This window comes from Somniosus microcephalus, chromosome 24 (genome assembly GCF_052327205.1).
Source record: "Somniosus microcephalus isolate GS21.2 chromosome 24, FLI_Smic_1.0, whole genome shotgun sequence".
NCBI classification, from domain to species: Eukaryota; Metazoa; Chordata; class Chondrichthyes; order Squaliformes; family Somniosidae; genus Somniosus; species Somniosus microcephalus.
This window is the reverse complement of record NC_141010.1, coordinates 58,329,027-58,347,266: the sequence shown is the minus strand read 5'-3', so window position 1 is coordinate 58,347,266 and position 18,240 is coordinate 58,329,027. Positions and strand designations below refer to the sequence as shown.

General features: G+C 49.9%; 1 protein-coding gene across 5 annotated transcripts in view; it reads right to left on the bottom strand.

The window, feature by feature from the left end:
* taco1 (translational activator of mitochondrially encoded cytochrome c oxidase I) overlaps nucleotides 1–16,682 on the bottom strand; it is a 42,688-nt gene extending 26,006 nt beyond the window's left edge. For 3 of the 5 annotated variants that reach the window (XR_015073489.1, XR_015073486.1, XM_085966641.1), the window contains exons 1-5: nucleotides 15,727–16,635; nucleotides 14,365–14,693; nucleotides 13,219–13,325; nucleotides 7,856–7,986; nucleotides 5,875–6,052 (exon numbers count right to left, since the gene is read on the bottom strand). Coding sequence is in view for 1 of the 5 variants with exons in the window: in XM_085966641.1 (XP_085822767.1) it covers nucleotides 5,875–6,052; nucleotides 7,856–7,986; nucleotides 13,219–13,325; nucleotides 14,365–14,671 (723 nt within the window). In the remaining 4 variants the exon portion in view is untranslated. The other 2 variants (XR_015073487.1, XR_015073488.1) reach the window with 2 other exon arrangements.
* Nucleotides 16,683–18,240: the final 1,558 nt, after the last annotated feature.

Below are 18,240 nucleotides of genomic sequence, written 5' to 3'. Positions count from 1 at the left end.
CTGGGAGTGTTTGATGGGACAGTGTAGAGGGAGATTTACTCTGTATCTAACCCGTGTTGTACCTGTCCTGGGAGTGTTTGATGGGCCAGTGTAGAGGGAGCTTTACTCTGCATCTAACCCGTGCTGTACCTGCCCTGGGAGTGTTTGATGGGACAGTGCAGAGGGAGATTTACTCTGTATCTAACCCGTGTTGTACCTGCCCTGGGAGTGTTTGATGTGCCAGTGTAGAGGGAGCTTTACTCTGTATCTAACCCGTGCTGTACCTGCCCTGGGAGTGTTTGATGGGACAGTGTAGAGGGAGTTTTACTCTGTATCTAACCCGTGCTGTACCTGCCCTGGAAGTGTTTGCTGGGACAGTGTAGAGGGAGCTTTACTCTGTATCTAACCCGTGCTGTAACTGTCCTGGGAGTGTTTGATGGGACAGTGTAGAGGGAGTTTTACTCTGTATCTAACCTGTGCTGTCCCTGCCCTGGGAGTGTTTGATGGGACAGTGTAGAGGGAGCTTTACTCTGTATCTAACCCGTGCTGTACCTGCCCTGGGAGTGTTTGATGGGACAGTGCAGAGGGAGCTTAACTCTGTATCTAACCCGTGCTGTACCTGCACTGGGAGTGTTTGATGGGACAGTGTAGAGGGAGTTTTACTCTGTATCTAACCCTTGCTGTACCTGCCCTGGGAGTGTTTGATGGGACAGTGTCGAGGGAGCTTTACTCTGTATCTAACCCATGCTGTACCTGCCCTGGGAGTGTTTGATGGGACAGTGTAGAGGGAGATTTACTCTGTATCTAACCCGTGCTGTAACTGTCCTGGGAGTGTTTGATGGGACAGTGTAGAGGGAGTTTTACTCTGTATCTAACCCGTGCTGTACCTGCCCTGGGAGTGTTTGATGGGACAGTGTAGAGGGAGCTTTACTCTGTATCTAACCCGTGCTGTACCTGCCCTGGGAGTGTTTGATGGGACAGTGTAGAGGGAGATTTACTCTGTATCTAACCCGTGCTGTACCTGCCCTGCGAGTGTTTGATGGAAGAGTGTAGAGGGAGCTTTACTCTGTATCTAACCCGTGCTGTAACTGTCCTGGGAGTGTTTGATGGGACAGTGTAGAGGGAGTTTTACTCTGTATCTAACCCGTGCTGGACCTGCCCTGGGAGTGTTTGATGGGACAGTGCAGAGGGAGCTTTACAATGTATCTAACCCGTGCTGTACCTGCCCTGGGAGTGTTTGATGGGACAGTGTAGAGGGAGCTTTACTCTGTATCTAACCCGTGCTGTACCTGCCCTGGGAGTGTTTGATGGGACAGTGTAGAGGGAGATTTACTCTGTATCTAACCCGTGCTGGACCTGCCCTGGGAGTGTTTGATGGGACAGTGTAGAGGGAGATTTACTCTGTATCTAACCCGTGCTGTACCTGCCCTGGGAGTGTTTGATGGGACAGTGTAGAGAGAGCTTTACTCTGTATCTAACCCGTGCTGTAACTGTCCTGGGAGTGTTTCATGGGACAGTGTAGAGGGAGTTTTACTCTGTATCTAACCCGTGCTGTACCTGCCCTGGGAGTGTTTGATGGGACAGTGTAGAGGGAGTTTTACTCTGTATCTAACCCGTGCTGTACCTGCCCTGGGAGTGTTTGATGGGACAGTGCAGAGGGAGCTTTGCTCTGTATCTAACCCGTGCTGTACCTGCCCTGGGAGTGTTTGATGGGACAGTGTAGAGGGAGCTTTACTCTGTATCTAACCCATGCTGTAACTGTCCTGGGAGTGTTTGATGGGACAGTGTAGAGGGAGTTTTACTCTGTATCTAACCCATGCTGTACCTGCCCTGGGAGTGTTTGATGGGACAGTGTAGAGGGAGCTTTACTCTGTATCTAACCCGTGCTGTACCTGCCCTGGGAGTGTTTGATGGGATAGTGTAGAGGGAGCTTTACTCTGTATCTAACCCGTGCTGTACCTGCCCTGGGAGTGTTTGATGGGACAGTGTAGAGGGAGATTTACTCTGTATCTAACCCGTGCTGTACCTGCCCTGGGAGTGTTTGATGGGACAGTGTAGAGGGAGCTTTACTCTGTATCTAACCCGTGCTGTACCTGCCCTGGGAGTGTTTGATGGGACAATGTAGAGGGAGCATTACTCTGTATCTAACCCGTGCTGTACCTGCCCAGGGAGTGTTTGATGGGACAGTGTAGAGGGAGTTTTACTCTGTATCTAACCCGTGCTGTACCTGCCCTGGGAGTGTTTGATGGGACAGTGTAGAGGGAGATTTACACTGTATCTAACCCGTGCTGTACCTGCCCTGGGAGTGTTTGATGGGACAGTGTAGAGGGAGCTTTACTCTGTATCTAACCCGTGCTGTAACTGTCCTGGGAGTGTTTGATGGGACAGTGCAGAGGGAGTTTTACTCTGTATCTAACCCGTGCTGTACCTGCCCTGGGAGTGTTCGATGGGACAGTATAGAGGGAGCTTTACTCTGTATCTAACCCGTGCTGTAACTGTCCTGGGAGTGTTTCATGGGACAGTGTAATGGGAGTTTTACTCTGTATCTAACCCGTGCTGTACCTGCCCTGGGAGTGTTTGATGGGACAGTGTAGAGGGAGCTTTACTCTGTATCTAACCCGTGCTGTACCTGCCCTGGGAGTGTTTGATGGGACAGTGTAGAGGGAGTTTTACTCTGTATCTAACCCTTGCTGTACCTGCCCTGGGAGTGTTTGATGGGACAGTGTAGAGGGAGCTTTACTCTCTATCTAACCCGTGCTGTACATGCCCTGGGAGTGTTTGATGGGACAGTGTAGAGGGAGATTTACTCTGTATCTAACCCATGCTGTACCTGCCCTGGGAGTGTTTGATGGGACAGTGCAGAGGGAGCTTTACTCTGTATCTAACCCGTGCTGTACCTGCCCCTAACCCGTGCTGTACCTGCCCTGGGAGTGTTTGATGGGACAGTGGAGAGGGAGTTTTACTCTGTATCTAACCCGTGCTGTACCTGCCCTGGGAGTGTTTGATGGGACAGTGTAGAGGGAGCTTTACTCTGTATCTAACCCGTGCTGTACCTGCCCTGGGAGTGTTTGATGGGACAGTGTAGAGGGAGTTTTACTCTGTATCTAACCCTTGCTGTACCTGCCCTGGGAGTGTTTGATGGGACAGTGTAGAGGAAGTTTTACTCTGTATCTAACCCGTGCGGTACCTGCCCTGGGACTGTTTGATGGGACAGTGTGGAGGGAGATTTACTCTGTATCTAACCTGTGCTGTACCTGCCCTGGGAGTGTTTGATGGGATAGTGTAGAGGGAGCTTTACTCTGTATCTAACCCGTGCTGTACCTGCCCTGGGAGTGTTTGATGGGACAGTGCAGAGGGAGCTTTACTCTGTATCTAACCCGTGCTGTACCTGCCCCGAACCCGTGCTGTACCTGCCCTGGGAGTGTTTCATGGGACAGTGTAGAGGGAGCTTTACTCTGTATCTAACCCGTGCTGTACCTGCCCTGGGAGTGTTTGATGGGACAGTGTAGAGGGAGCTTTACTCTGTATGTAACCCGTGCTGTACCTGCCCTGGGAGTGTTTGATGGGACAGTGTAGAGGGAGTTTTACTCTGTATCTAACCCGTGCTGTACCTGCCCTGGGAGTGTTTGATGGGACAGTGTAGAGGGAGTTTTACTCTGTATCTAACCCGTGCTGTACCTGCCCTGGGAGTGTTTAATGGGACAGTGTAGAGGGAGCTTTACTCTGTATCTAACCCATGCTGTACCTGCCCTGGGAGTGTTTGATGGGACAGTGTAGAGGGAGCTTTACTCTGTATCTAACCCGTGCTGTACCTTCCCTGGGAGTGTTTGATGGAACAGTGTAGAGGGAGATTTGCTCTGTATCTAACCCGTGCTGTACCTGCCCTGGGAGTGTTTGATGGGACAGTGTAGAGGAAGCTTTACTCTGTATCTAACCCGTGCTGTAACTGTCCTGGGAGTGTTTGATGGGACAGTGCAGAGGGAGCTTTACTCTGTATCTAACCCATACTGTACCTGCCCCTAACCCGTGCTGTACCTGCCCTGGGAGTGTTTGATGGGACAGTGTAGAGGGAGTTTTACTCTTTATCTAACCCGTGCTGTACCTGCCCTGGGAGTGTTTGATGGGACAGTGTAGAGGGAGCTTTACTCTGTATCTAACCCGTGCTGTACCTGCCCTGGGAGTGTTTGATGGGACAGTGTAGAGGGAGTTTTACTCTGCATCTAACCCGTGCTGTACCTGCCCTGGGAGTGTTTGATGGGACAGAGTAGAGAGAGCTTTACTATGTATCTAACCCGTGCTGTACCTGCCCTGGGAGTGTTTGATGGGACAGTGTAGAGGGAGTTTTACTCTGTATCTAACCCGTGCTGTACCTGCCCTGGGAGTGTTTGATGGGACAGTGTAGAGGGAGCTTTACTCTGTATCTAACCCGTGCTGTACCTGCCCTGGGAGTGTTTGATGGGACAGTGTAGAGGGAGATTTACTCTGTATCTAACCCATGCTGTACCTGCCCTGGGAGTGTTTGATGGGACAGTGCAGAGGGAGCTTTACTCTGTATCTAACCCGTGCTGTACCTGCCCCTAACCCGTGCTGTACCTGCCCTGGGAGTGTTTCATGGGACAGTGTAGAGGGAGCTTTACTCTGTATCTAACCCGTGCTGTACCTTCCCTGGGAGTGTTTGATGGAACAGTGTAGAGGGAGATTTACTCTGTATCTAACCCGTGCTGTACCTGCCCTGGGAGTGTTTGATGGGACAGTGTAGAGGAAGCTTTACTCTGTATCTAACCCGTGCTGTAACTGTCCTGGGAGTGTTTGATGGGACAGTGCAGAGGGAGCTTTACTCTGTACCTAACCCGTGCTGTACCTGCCCTGGGAGTGTTTGATGGGACAGTGTAGAGGGAGCTTTACTCTGTATCTAACCCATACTGTACCTGCCCTGGGAGTGTTTGATGGGACAGTGTAGAGGGAGCTTTACTCTGTACCTAACCCGTGCTGTACCTGCCCTGGGAGTGTTTGATGGGACAGTGTAGAGGAAGCTTTACTCTGTATCTAACCCGTGCTGTAACTGTCCTGGGAGTGTTTGATGGGACAGTGCAGAGGGAGCTTTACTCTGTACCTAACCCGTGCTGTACCTGCCCTGGGAGTGTTTGATGGGACAGTGTAGAGGGAGCTTTAATCTGTATCTAACCCATACTGTACCTGCCCTGGGAGTGTTTGATGGGACAGTGTAGAGGGAGCTTTACTCTGTACCTAACCCGTGCTGTACCTGCCCTGGGAGTGTTTGATGGGACAGTGTAGAGGGAGCTTTACTCTGTATCTAACCTGTGCTGTACCTGCCCTGGGAGTGTTTGATGGGACAGTGTAGAGGGAGTTTTACTCTGTATCTAACCCGTGCTGTACCTGCCCTGGGAGTGTTTGATGGGACAGTGTAGCGGGAGATTTACTCTGTATCTAACCCGTGCTGTACCTGCCCTGGGAGTGTTTGATGGGACAGTGTAGAGGGAGATTTACTCTGTATCTAACCCGTGCTGTACCTGCCCTGGGGGTGTTTGATGGGACAGTGTAGAGGGAGATTTACTCTGTATCTAACCCGTGTTGTACCTGTCCTGGGAGTGTTTGATGGGCCAGTGTAGAGGGAGCTTTACTCTGTATCTAACCCGTGCTGTACCTGTCCTGGGAGTGTTTGCTGGGACAGTGTAGAGTGAGGTTTACTCTGTATCTAAACCCGTGCTGTACCTGCCCTGGAGTGTTGATGGCTGTCAGACACACATATCACAGATGGTACAATTCAGTCATCCTTTCCACAGTGCCGCTGCTGAGAAGACGTACATACAGCGCCCAAATTACACAGTTCCACCCTGTTCAAAAGGAGTTAAATCTAAAAGAGGCTGTTCTCACCTTCAGGATCACCTTGTCTTCTTCATCCTCAGCTTGTTTAACATCCTCTGACCCAGCTTCAATTGCCAGCTCCAGAGCACGCTCCAACTCAATCTCCTGACCGTCCTTATCCAGGCCGTTCACCGTCACCACACCTTTCCTCTCAAAGCAGTGGCGCGCTCCATCACACAGCGTTCCCCTGACGATGACAGCACACTATAATGGATTGGTACCAACAGATGAAAACTATCCCTAACTCTACCCAGACTGCAGCTGAAACATCAGAATTCAGTGCTGCACACCGTCCTCCCTTCACCCAATACCCTCACATCATTTAACACATCGCTATTTCTTGTCCCCAGCCCCACACCAGCTTGTTGAGCTCGCTCCTCACGTATATAGGGGTACGGTAGATTAGTGGTGACGTTACTGGACCAGTAGTCTAGAGACCTGGACTAATGATCCAGAGACATGAGTCCCAATCCCAATTCAAATTCAAATAAAAAGCTTGTGGTGGTGACCATGAAACTACCGTCATAAAAACCCACCTGGTTCACTAGCGTCCTTTAGGGAAGGAAACCTGCCGTCCTTACCTGGTCTGCCCTATCTGTGACTCCAGAAATGTGGTTGACTCTTAACTGACCTCTGAAATGGCCTCGCAAGCCACTCAGTTGTATTCAAGGCGGCGGCTCACCAGCACCTTCTCGAGGGCAATCAGGAATGGGCAATAAATGCTGGCCTTGCCAGCGATGCTCACATGTGAATGAATAAAACTTAGCTGCCCCACATCACACCACACACCAATCTCAGGCCCAGGACGAGGGGCAAAGTAACTGCTCAAAAGCTCTGAGTAGAGTCAAGTGTCAGGTGTGATCTTGCACCAGGGTACAAATAGTGTCAGGGGTGATCAGAACTGGGGTACAAATAGTGTCAGGGGTGATTCGTGGTATCACCTTAACACGATCATTGTCGGCAAATCAGCGGGCGGTGTGCGAAAAACGGGATTGAGTGCAAATCCACAACCAAACGCTGCAGTCAGTCACTGTGCCAGAGAACGAGCAAGCTGCTGAATGGGGATCAGTGCAGCCTGGCAATCTCAGAGAGAGAGGGGGGTGAAATGACTCCTAAAGCACAGCCGGGTAAAATGTGGGGTCAGGCATATGGTCACACTGCACGCAGCAACAGCAGCGAGCGAGATGGAACAAGTTTTTTTCTACGTGAAGCAAGTCCCAAGTCTGTTACGATGCACAGCTCCTTCAGTACTGCCCTAACTGGGAACTACAGCCCCACCCTCAGAACATCGCATTTCCACCTCAGCAATGTTTCCTACATTACAACGGTGACTACACTTCAGAAGTATTTCATTGGCTGTAAAGGGCTTTGGGACGTCCCGAGGTCATGAAAGGCGCTATATAAATGCAAGTCTTTCTTTCCTGCTCCTTCTTACCAGTGGCCTCTCAATACCACAATGGGGCTAAAGGAGGGCAGTTCGACATGGAGACACATCACTGCGACAGACGAAGGTGGGGTGGGCCACCAACATTTATATCTAGGAGCCTCGTCAACTGTCAGAGAGGGGACATTCGTACCAAAATACAGGGATATCGGGCAGGAAAAGACCAGCTGGTCCATCAGGCCTGCCCCACACACGATGGCCGGAGCATCACGACTAGACACTTCCCACCCCCAGCAGCCATGTAATCCCCTGAGAGAGGTAAAACCCCAGGGCAAATAACCGGGGGGGGGGGGGGGGAACCTCTTGAAAATTCCTCTGCGACCCCCTCAGCCGATTGAAAGCAGTCCAGGAGCTCATTCGTCCTGTTTGCTTTGCATTCCAAACCCCGAGCTGGACGTTGGTATTCTAACATGTTCTGTATCCCCACATGCGAACAGACTGCCTTCCCCACACCATTGATGTCAATGGGGGTCAGGCTCTGCGAGTGGCAGCGCAGGACCAGGTGCCGATTGGGGTTTGTGAAGCGAATCCTCAGTCCGTTCTTACCCATTTTTGTTCAGGATGCTCTTTATCTCCTGATGCGAGCGGCTGTTGTTGTCGGTTAGGACTTCAATCAGCAGAGACGATCCCCCGGGGCCTCTCCCTTCGTACAGCGAATAGGTGGAAGGCTTCGACTTCTGGAAAAGCAGGCAACGTGCGGGGTTAATCAGAGGCTAAGCCCCGACCGAAGTATTAGCAGAAAGGGCAGCGTTCAGTGCACCATGTGTCACGCAGTAACAGCACAGTGTGCCACTGCACAGGCCCCACCTCCCTCCTGCTGAGAGAAGTGTCCCCACCTCCCATCTCAGCCATGCAGCTGTCGGAAGCGGCTAAGTGGAGGAAAAATTACAAGGAAACCATCACCAGGCTGCAGTCGAGTGCCCCCTAGAACCTGTCTGCACATTGCCCGGCACATCTTCCCCACTCGGGGCTAAGAGACACCAAAAGGGGAGTGGGGGGAAAACAGAGGGATTCACCCTCACCCTCAGAGGGGACAGCCGTGACTCAGGTGGTAGCACACTCTCGCCTCTGAGTCAGAAGATTGTGGGTTCAAGCACCACTCCAGAGACTTGAACACATAATCCAGGCTGACACTCCAGTGCAGTGCTGAGGGAGCGCTGCACTATCGGAGCTGCTGTCTTTCAGATCAGACGTTAAACCGAGGCCCCGCTGCTCTCTCAGGTGGTTGTAAAAGATTCCTTGGCACTATTTCGAAGGAGAGCAGGGAAGTTATCCCCGGTGTCCTGGCCAACATTTATCCCTTAACCATTATCATTAAAAATAGATTATCTGGTCATTGTTGTTTGTGGGACCTTGCTGTGTGTAAATTGGCTGCCGTGTTTCCTACATTACAACAGTAACGACCCTTCAAAAAAACTAATGAAGGCTGTAAAGTGCTTTGGGACATCCTGAGGTCATGAAAGGCGCGATATAAAATGCAAGTTCTGTCTTTCTTTTCTTCCTCACAAAAAAAAGCCGACAGCAGAAAAGGTTAAGCTTTAACTGTTTACAGCTCAATTATCTGTCCTCTCCTCCGGAAGGCCGTGAGACAGTTGTGGGGAATCCGACCATAGAATTAATTCATTTCAGTGCACGATTCCGGGGCTCAAATCAAATAAACACTGCACAGAGCAGCAGCTGGGATCGACCAGATAAAGGAAAAAAATCTCTGCCCTGGTCAAACAACCTTCAGAATCTGGATTGAGATATGTAACACACGTTAAAAAAAAAGAGGGTGCTCTTTTCTCTGTCTGAAAGCATTGTGGGGATTAGCTCTCAAAGAAAGTCTTGCATTTCTATAGCGCCTTTCACGATCACCGGCGTCTCAAAGCACTTTACAGCCAATGAAGTACTATTTGAAGTGGAGTCACTATTGTAATGTGGGAAACGCGGCAGTCAATTTGCACACAGCAAGCTCCCACAAACAACAATGTGATAATGACCAGATAATCTGTTTTTGTTATGTTGATTGAGGGATAAATATTGGCCAGGACACCGGGGAGAACTCCCCTGCTCTTCTTGAAATAGTGCCATGGGATCTTTTACATCCACCTGAGAGAGCAGACGGGGCCTCGGTTTAACGTCTCATCTGAAACACGGCACCTCTGGCAGTGCAGCACTCCCTCAGCACTGCACTGGAGTGTCAGCCTAGATTTATGTGCTCAAGTCCCTGGAGTGGGACTTGAACCCACGACCTTCTGACTCAGAGACAAGCTGCCCACTGAGCCACAGCTGACACATTAGACAAAATTATCAGTTGACAAAACACTCTGCCATACACACACAGTGTGAGTGTGAGATGGGGGGAGTTTAATACAGAAACATTAACGTGGCAGATACAATTTCTCAAGTGACACTCTAGAGCCTTGCAAGAATAATAAAGGGCTCAGTGTAGTGTTTCAACCTCCGTCGCCTCCAGTCCAGATCCAAGGTCGTCCCGTCCTCTGTCATCGAATTGCAGTATGCAGACGGCGCTTATGTCTGCGCTCACTCTGAATCGAACTCCAAACCATCGTCAACACCTTCACCGAAGCGTACGAGAGCATGGGCCTTACACTAAACACCCGTAAGACAAAGGTCCTCTACCAACCTGCCCCGCCACACAGTACTGCCCCCCAATTATCAAAATCCACGACAAGGCCTTGGGCAATGTGGACCACTTTCCATACCTCGGGAGCATACTGTCAGCAAGGGCAGACGTCGATGACGAAGTCCAACACCGCCTTCAGTGTGCCACTGCAGCCTTCGATCGCCTGAGGAAGAGTGTTTGAAGACCAGGACCTCAAACCCAGCACCATGCTCATGGTCTACAGAGCAGTGGTGATACCCGCCCTCCTGTATGCTTCAGAGACATGGACCATGTACAGCAGGCACCTCAAAGCACTGGAGAGGTACCACCAACGCTGCCTCCACAAGATCCTGCAAATCCATTGGCAGGATAGGCGCACCAACGTCAGTGTTCTTGCTCAGGCCAACATCCCCAGCATCGAAGCTTTGACCACGCTCGATCAGCTCCGATGTTCGGGCCACATCGTCCGCATGCCCGATATGAGACTCCCAAAACAAGCGCTCTATTCGGAGCTCCGACACGGCAAGAGAGCCTCAGGTGGGCAGAGGAAACGCTTCAAGGACACCCTCAAAGCCTCCTTGAAAAAGTGCAACATCCCCACCGACACCTGAGAATCCTGGCCCAAGACTGCACAAAGTGGAGAAGCAGCCGGGAAGGTGCCGAACACCTCGAGTCTCTTCGCCAGGAGCAAGCGGAAGCCAAGCGCAAACAGTGGAAGGAGCGCACGTCAACCCAAGCACCCCACCCACTCGCCGGTTCCGAGGGATTGCCTAAGAGGAGAGAATTAGGACTAGACGGGGAGAGATTATAGACCAGTGCTCCAAATGTGGCTGAGAATTACACCGTTAACCGTGAGAGAAACACTTAACACATTTGTGAAATTCCTCTCCAGTAGGTTGACTTCAACACCTCCACTAAAACAGCAGGGAAGAATTTAGATCGACGCGTTCACACGTTGCTATCCCACAGAATAATTCCAGGGGCCTGGTGTTGAAGGTGTGAATTCAAATTCTTGTCTGAGTGACAGACTGTCCAATGAAATCCTTTGATTAAGAAAAGATATTTCATGGCAAACATCATTCACCTAAATCAGAAGGTCTTGGAAAGCTGAAATCCTCAACAATGTTTGAAGATGATTTCAGGAAAGTGAAGTTAAGGTGCAGACAAAGTAAAATATAACAGTACACGCAAGCAGTTAGCTACCAGTGTGGACAGGAGGCTGCTTGTACTGTGACTCTGCTGGTGACAAGACTGGTGGTAATGCAACTATTATTGAATTGGTTTATGCAGGATGATTAGAAGTGAGCTGGGTCAGGCATCATTTATAAATGGTAGGAGCGAACAGTATGTCACACGGTTTTGGTGGGGTGGAGAGCAACGTTCCCTCTAATGTTTTTTGGGCGCGCGGTCCCTTTAAGTGGCTGCACGGCGCATTCAAATTTTCGCACATGCACGGTTTCTTGCACTGAAATGCTGGTGAGCAGCCTGCGCAGGACCTCCAGACCGCAGCGCAGCCACGCAGCTTAACAGGAACATTGGAGGGCAGTGTAGATATTGTGACACACGCGGTATCACAATTCTGTGGGACAGGCTGGATGGACCAGAGGGTCTTTACCTGTCCGTCATTGCTCGTATCCCAGTTGGTGGAGGGAGAGGCTCATTCCAGTTAATGTGTGTGTGCTAAATATTGTAAATCTAGTTTTCCTACAAGGAATCAGCTACTTTCTGGGGTATTGGTTCCACCTCCACTGCTGACCTTCGTACCTCTGTCAAGGACCCTTTAAAAAAAATATATAGTTGATGTTGTTGATGCTTTTCCGATTCTCTCCCCTCCCCTCCCTAATAGGTGCCATGCTTCTGGGGCAGGATTCCACCAGTGCCGGTGACCGAGACCTCAGCCAAGTGCCCGTTATTCACACCTGAGCCTTGATGGTGAGTGTAGGCAGCGTTGTGACTATTGGGTGCGGGAGAAGAGGGGAGGGAATCAACCCCAACCCCGTTCTCGCTCAACATAGAATAGTACAGCACAGGAGGCGGCCATTCGGCCCTTCGAGTCTGCGCCGGCTCTTTTGTGATGTGGCAAGTGATTTTTTTAAATCTTTGAGCTCCATCCATATTGACTCTATCTGTATCCCTTCCTTGTCTACATTAACCCTCCCTGTGCACTTTTACAAGGGTCAGTAGCTGGAGATCAGGAGCAGCAGCCCTGGCCTCCCTCACACAAGTGTGTGTGGCCAGTTGGGTCACTCTTGACTGATCACATAACTGAGCCAGCTCAGAGCTGGCCAGGGACTGAACCAGAACTGGAACCGTCCTGGTCTGCACAGCTGATTAATGACTGGAGAATCTGTGACCATTCTTCACCTGAGAGCTTAGATAGAAAGCGTGGGAACATAGGAACAGGAGGAGGCCATTCAGCCTCTCGAGCCTGCTCTGCCATTTAATTAGATCATGGCTGATCTGTACCTCAACTCTACTTACCTGCTTTAGTTCCATATCCCTTACAAAATCTATTGATCTCAGTCTTGAAAATATCAATTGTTCCCCCACCATCCACAGCCTTTCGGGGAGAGTTCCAGATTTCGCCTACTCTGTGTGAAAAAGTGCTTCCTCACATTTCACTCCTGAACGGCCTGGCTCTAATTTTGAGACACTGCCCCCTTGTTCTGGATTCCCCCCACCAGAGGTATCAGTTTCTCTGTATCGAATCCCTTTATCATTTTAAGCACCTCGATTAGATCACCCCCTCAACCATCTAAACTCAGGGGAATACAAGCCGAGCTTTTGCAACCTGTCCTCGTAATTTAACCCTTTCATCCCCGGTATCATTCTGGTGAATCTGCGCTGTTCTCCCTCCGAGGCCAGTTTTTCCTTCTTGAGGTGCGGGGCCCGGAACTGAACCCAGTGTCCAGCTGCGGTCCGACCAAGACAACTGAAGCATCGCCTTCTCACAGGAAGCCCAGCACATCAAACGCAATCCTAGTGTCGTCCATACATGCACGTTTTCCAGCACTGGATAGTGGTCAGGAACTGGAACCCTGGCTGATTTCTGGTTCTCTCGCCCCAGATCAGGTCACTCAGCAGAGGTCGGTAACTGACCCAGACACTTCCTGGTCTGTGTGTCTCAGTTCCACAACTCATGATGCCCCAAGAGGAAATTGGATGAGGTCAAAAACATTCTGCTATCATTGCAGATTACAATAATTTTCTGAAGACAGACAGAGTATGAAACAGACAAGTTTAGAGAAGAATCCTTACATTGTAAACTGAATGGGTAATGAGATGGCGTCGCCATACTTACTGCCCCTTTGATAGCAGCTTCGATGGATACTTTGGGCATGTTCTTGGCTCGGCACTGCTCAATGAGGTTTGCCAGCTGCGTGTTAAACTCAGGGTTAGAGCCTCCCTCTGCAAAAAGAATTGGAGCAAAAGTGATCTGTATCCAGGGCCTTCAATGTGGAGACAGAGGCACTAACTCATTCCCTTCACAATCAAACTCTGCAGCTAATACCGCGCGTTAGAAACACAAAGAGTACAAAATCTTGGAATCAAATGGTTATCACACCACTTCTATATAGGAAATGTTAAATATTAAACATTCTACCTCTGCCATCTCCTCCAGCCCTATATCCTGTCCCCTCTGACTCCAACCTTTTATGCATCCCCTTTACTTACATCCCACCATTGATGGGATAGCCTTTCCCCACCTCAGTGCTACTCTCTGGAATTCCCTTCCTAAAGTCCTCCACCTCTCTCTTATCTTTAAGACCCATCTCTTTGACCAAGCGTCCAATCACCCCCTTAAGTCTCTCCCTTCCTGGCACAGCATCTGTTTTCCTCATACCCACCCTGCAAAGCATCTCGAGATGTTTGTTTAGATTAATGGGGCGATATAAATGCAGCTGGTTAACTGGGCCATTGAATACAATGACATGCAGCTAACCAACATTTTGAACTTGAACTTCAAAAGTTTAATATTTGCAGCAGAGATGCCCATTACCCAATGTCACGGTCAGAAGGGGGATGATCCATATCTTTCAATAGCAGTGAGGGACTAGATCATCTTCGTGAGAAAGTATCTGGCAATTTTTCCCAGTGTTGTCACTGTGCTCAGTGTACGAGCGCCGATAATCTACAGGATCAATTGCATGGGCACGGGCCAGAAAAAAAATAAAAACCAAATTCAATGAGGATACAAGTGGACTGAAACTTAGGAACAGGAGGAGGCCATTTAGCCCCTCGAGCCAGTTCTGCCATTCAATGAGATCATGGCTGATCTGTGACCAAATTCCATATACCCGCCTTTGTCCCATGTCCCTTAATATCTTTGGTTAACAAAAATCTATCAATATCAGATTTAAAATTAACAATTAACCTAGCATCTATTGCCATTTGTGGAAGGGAATTCCAATCTTCTAACGCCCTGCAAGCGCAGTCCCCACATTACCTTTCACAGCTAAACGAAGCATAATCGCAAACTTGGCAAACGTTCGACTCCTGGCAGCGTCCTTTGGCCCTTTGACGTGTTTCACCTTTGACCACTTGTTGTGGCCTGCGTCATTAGCTGCAGACGTGTGGATCTCCGCACACGGCGCGAAGGCACGGCGCTGGCCGCTTGCCTGGACAGAGAGGGGAATGAAGGCTGGGGGTAAAACTCTGGGCTTTGGCAGCAACTCGGCTGAACTCCGCAGTGAGGACAGGAGATACTTTCTGTTCCACGAGCAAACACTTCGAAATGCGGCAACTGCAGCCATAGCGGCGAGTCCCACCGATCACCTGTAAAAATGGACAACATGAAGCTGGTACAGTGGACACAGTAAAACATTTACAATCCTGGACAAACTAGAATGACATTGAATGTACAGCACAGAAGCCAACCATTCGGCTCAACAGGTCTATGCCGGTGTTTATGCTCCACACGAGCCTCCTCCCGCCCCTCTTCATCTCACCCTATCAGCATATCCCTCTATTCCTTTCTCCCTCATGTACTTATCTAGCTTCCCCTTAAATACATCCTAACCACTCTCTGGGTAAAGAAAATTCTCCTGAATTCCTTATTGGATTTATTAGTGACTATTTTATATTGATGGCCCCTAGTTCTGGTCTCTCCCACAGGTGGAAACATCTTCTCTACGTCTACCCTATCAAACCCTTTCATGATCATAAAGACCTCGATCAGATCACCCCCTCAGCACTTTCATTTTTTAGAGAAAAGAGCCCCAACCTATTCAAGCTATCCTGATAATTCTGGTATCATCCTTGTTCATCTTTGTTGCATCTTCCCCAGTCCTTCTTGTAATCTGGAGACCAGAAATCTGCACAGCTCCAAGTGTGGTCTCACCAACTTTAAGATAACTTTCTTGCTTTTGAATTCTATTTCTCTAGAAATGAACCCCAGTGCTTGGTTTTCATGTTTATGGACTTGTTAACTTGCGTTGCTACCAGATCTCGTTAATCCTCTCCCCCATTTAGACTCTTATTTTCCAGGGAGTATGTGGCCACCTTATTCCTCCTCCCAAAATGCACCACCTCACACTTATCTATATTGAGATTCATTTGCCAATTGTACGCCCATTCTGCAAATTTATTAATGTCGTCTTGTATTTTGTTGGTCTGCCTCAGTATTAACTAAACTCCCCCCAAACTTCCAATGTATAGTTGAGCACACAAGAACACAAGTACCAAATTAAATCTTCTTCCAAAGGATGTATTAGACACAGTTTAACCACTCCTGCCCATCAATATTTCCCCTCCTCTTCTAAAAGTATGGACACAGATGGATTACAGTTCCACAGAGAGCTCTCGATACCTCTCCCAACTTTGTGGTCAGTGTTCACATATGAGCCTGGGCAGTGAATGCTGGCAGGACATCTGCCCATGATGGCCACCACAGCCAAGCCTGATCCTGTCCTCAGTTGACTTCCAGATTTGAGCCAGAGGCCAGAAATCAGAGTGGGAACGCTCCCTGTACCAACAGACACTGATGTCAACTGCAGTATGGCCACCTCTGCCCCAGCTAAGGGCACAATATTTCCAATTGATCTGGTAAATATCTAGAAAAGTAACTATTTTTTTCTGCACTCCATTTGATGGGATTTTTACAACGGATTGTATCTGGTGCTAGAATTCATAACATTTGTTTTAAATTGCCCCCAATAAACTGACCCAACATCAGCCATGGCTCAGCTGGTAGCACCCTCGCCTCCGAGTCAGAAGGTTGTGGGTTCAAGTCCCACTCCAGAGACTTGAGCACAAATATCGTGGCTGACTCTCCAATACAGGACTCACGCAGCGCTGCACTGTCGGAGGTGCCGACTTTGAAATGAGGCGTTAAACCGAGGCCCCTCTCAGGTGGACGTAAGCAATCCTGTGGCTCTATTTTGAAGAGGAGCAGGGGAGTTATCCCCGGTGTCCTGGCCAACATTGATCCCTCAGCCAACATCAGTAAATGAGATTAGCTGGTCATTATCACGTTTGTTTGTGGGATCTTGCTGTGCGCAAAATTGGCTGCCGCGTTTCCTACATTACAACAATGACTACACTTCAAAAAAGTACTTCACTGGCTGTAAAGCGCCTTGGGCCAGCCTGAGGTGGTGAAAGGCGCTATAGAAAGGCAAGTCTGTCTTTCACAATTCACTGACTCCAACAGACTGGCCCCTGCAGTATCGCCCGCCCGCCACAGGGGGCGGGGCAGCGCCCGGGGACAAGCGACAGGCGGCGGACCGGGGCCTCCACACTGCCCACCGACCCAGCGCCCCCCGCTCCGGGTCAGCCCGCACCCCCGGCCTCTCTCCACCCAGCCTCTCTCCGGCGGTCACAGCCAATCTTACCCTCACACTCACCGCCGCGCACACTTCCGGTGTGCCCGACTCCTGCTTCCGGTCCCAGGAGCCGCATGCGCATTGAGAACCTCCCGGCACCGGCGGCAAAGCATGCGCAGTAACAACAGAGGGAGAGGGTGAGAGAGAGAGAGCAAACAGAGGGAGAGACAGAGAGACCGAAAAAAAGCCCGCCAAAAAAAACCCGGAGAAAAAAAACCCGGAAAAAGAAAAAAACCGCGAGAAACAGAAAAATAAACTCGGGGGAGAAACCGGGAAAGAGCGAGGCCCAAAGAGCGAGAAAACCCGGAGAGCGAGGCCGGGGCCTGGAGAGAGAAACAGGCCGCAACAGGCCAGAGACCGAGAGAAACTCCGGGGCCTGAGAAACTCCGGCAAACACCGGGGCCTGAAACCCGAGAGCCCGGGGCCGGAGAGTGAGGCCCAGAGACCGCGGGGCCTGAGAGTGAGAGCGGCCCCAGAAACAGCCCCGGACCCGGAGAGAGAAACAGCGGCCCCGAGACCCAGAGACACTCCGAGAGAAACCACCCGAGAACAGAGAGGGAAAACCGGCACAGCCCGAGAAATGAGACGGGAACCCGGTGAGTGAGAGAGTCAGAGAGAGAGAGAGAGAGAGAGACCAAAAAATTTGAGAGAGGGAAGGGAACCCGGTGAGAGAGAGAAACTTTTAAGAGCAGCTGTATCTAAGATGAACCCCTGAAAAACTCTCAATTTTTGGACCTAAAAGTGGGATAAGGTGGAACACGACACTCAAAAAAAAAAAAAAAAGTTATCTAGCTACGACAAAAACAAACGACTGCAATGACACAGAGCAGGGAAGTGATATATCCTGAGCATTGCAAAAGTGCAAAGGCAAAGGATAAACACAAGGATAAAACACTACAAAATAACCCAGAGGTCCTCTACGTTGACTATGCCAATCAGAAAGGGACTAGGAAGAACAACCTCATATTCTACACTGACTCCGTTCCCTCATGGAAGGATACTTTATACAAAAACTACGCACACGTCTTCAGTGAAGGTACTGGCAAGGGAGGTAGACTGAAAATATGTAAAGATGGAAATCTAGATAAAGATGACCCCCTGCTAACTATAAGCTACTATAACAACAAAGGAAAGATCATGATACAGGGGAATGTAGAAAATTTGGGCTCCTTTGAAAAGGAATTCCCCCAGTTGAAAGTTAAGGCAGGCGCAAAGAGGACCTCTGGAAATGAGGCAAAGGAGAGCCCAACAGAGGGTGAAGAGAGCCAAGCAGAGGAAGAAGAGAGTCCAGCAGAGACACACACCTCCCTGGCCATCTCCACCCTGGCCATCTCTACCCCTCCCACACCTCTCAGCGCAAACCAACTGCTGAAGGAGAGTCTGTCCAAGCTAGAACGCGATTTCAATGAATACAGGGAAACACAGGCCAAGAAATTGAAGGAGGAGCTCAAACAGCTGAAAACGGAAAACGAATCCACCATCCACGAGTTGAGCGAGATCGT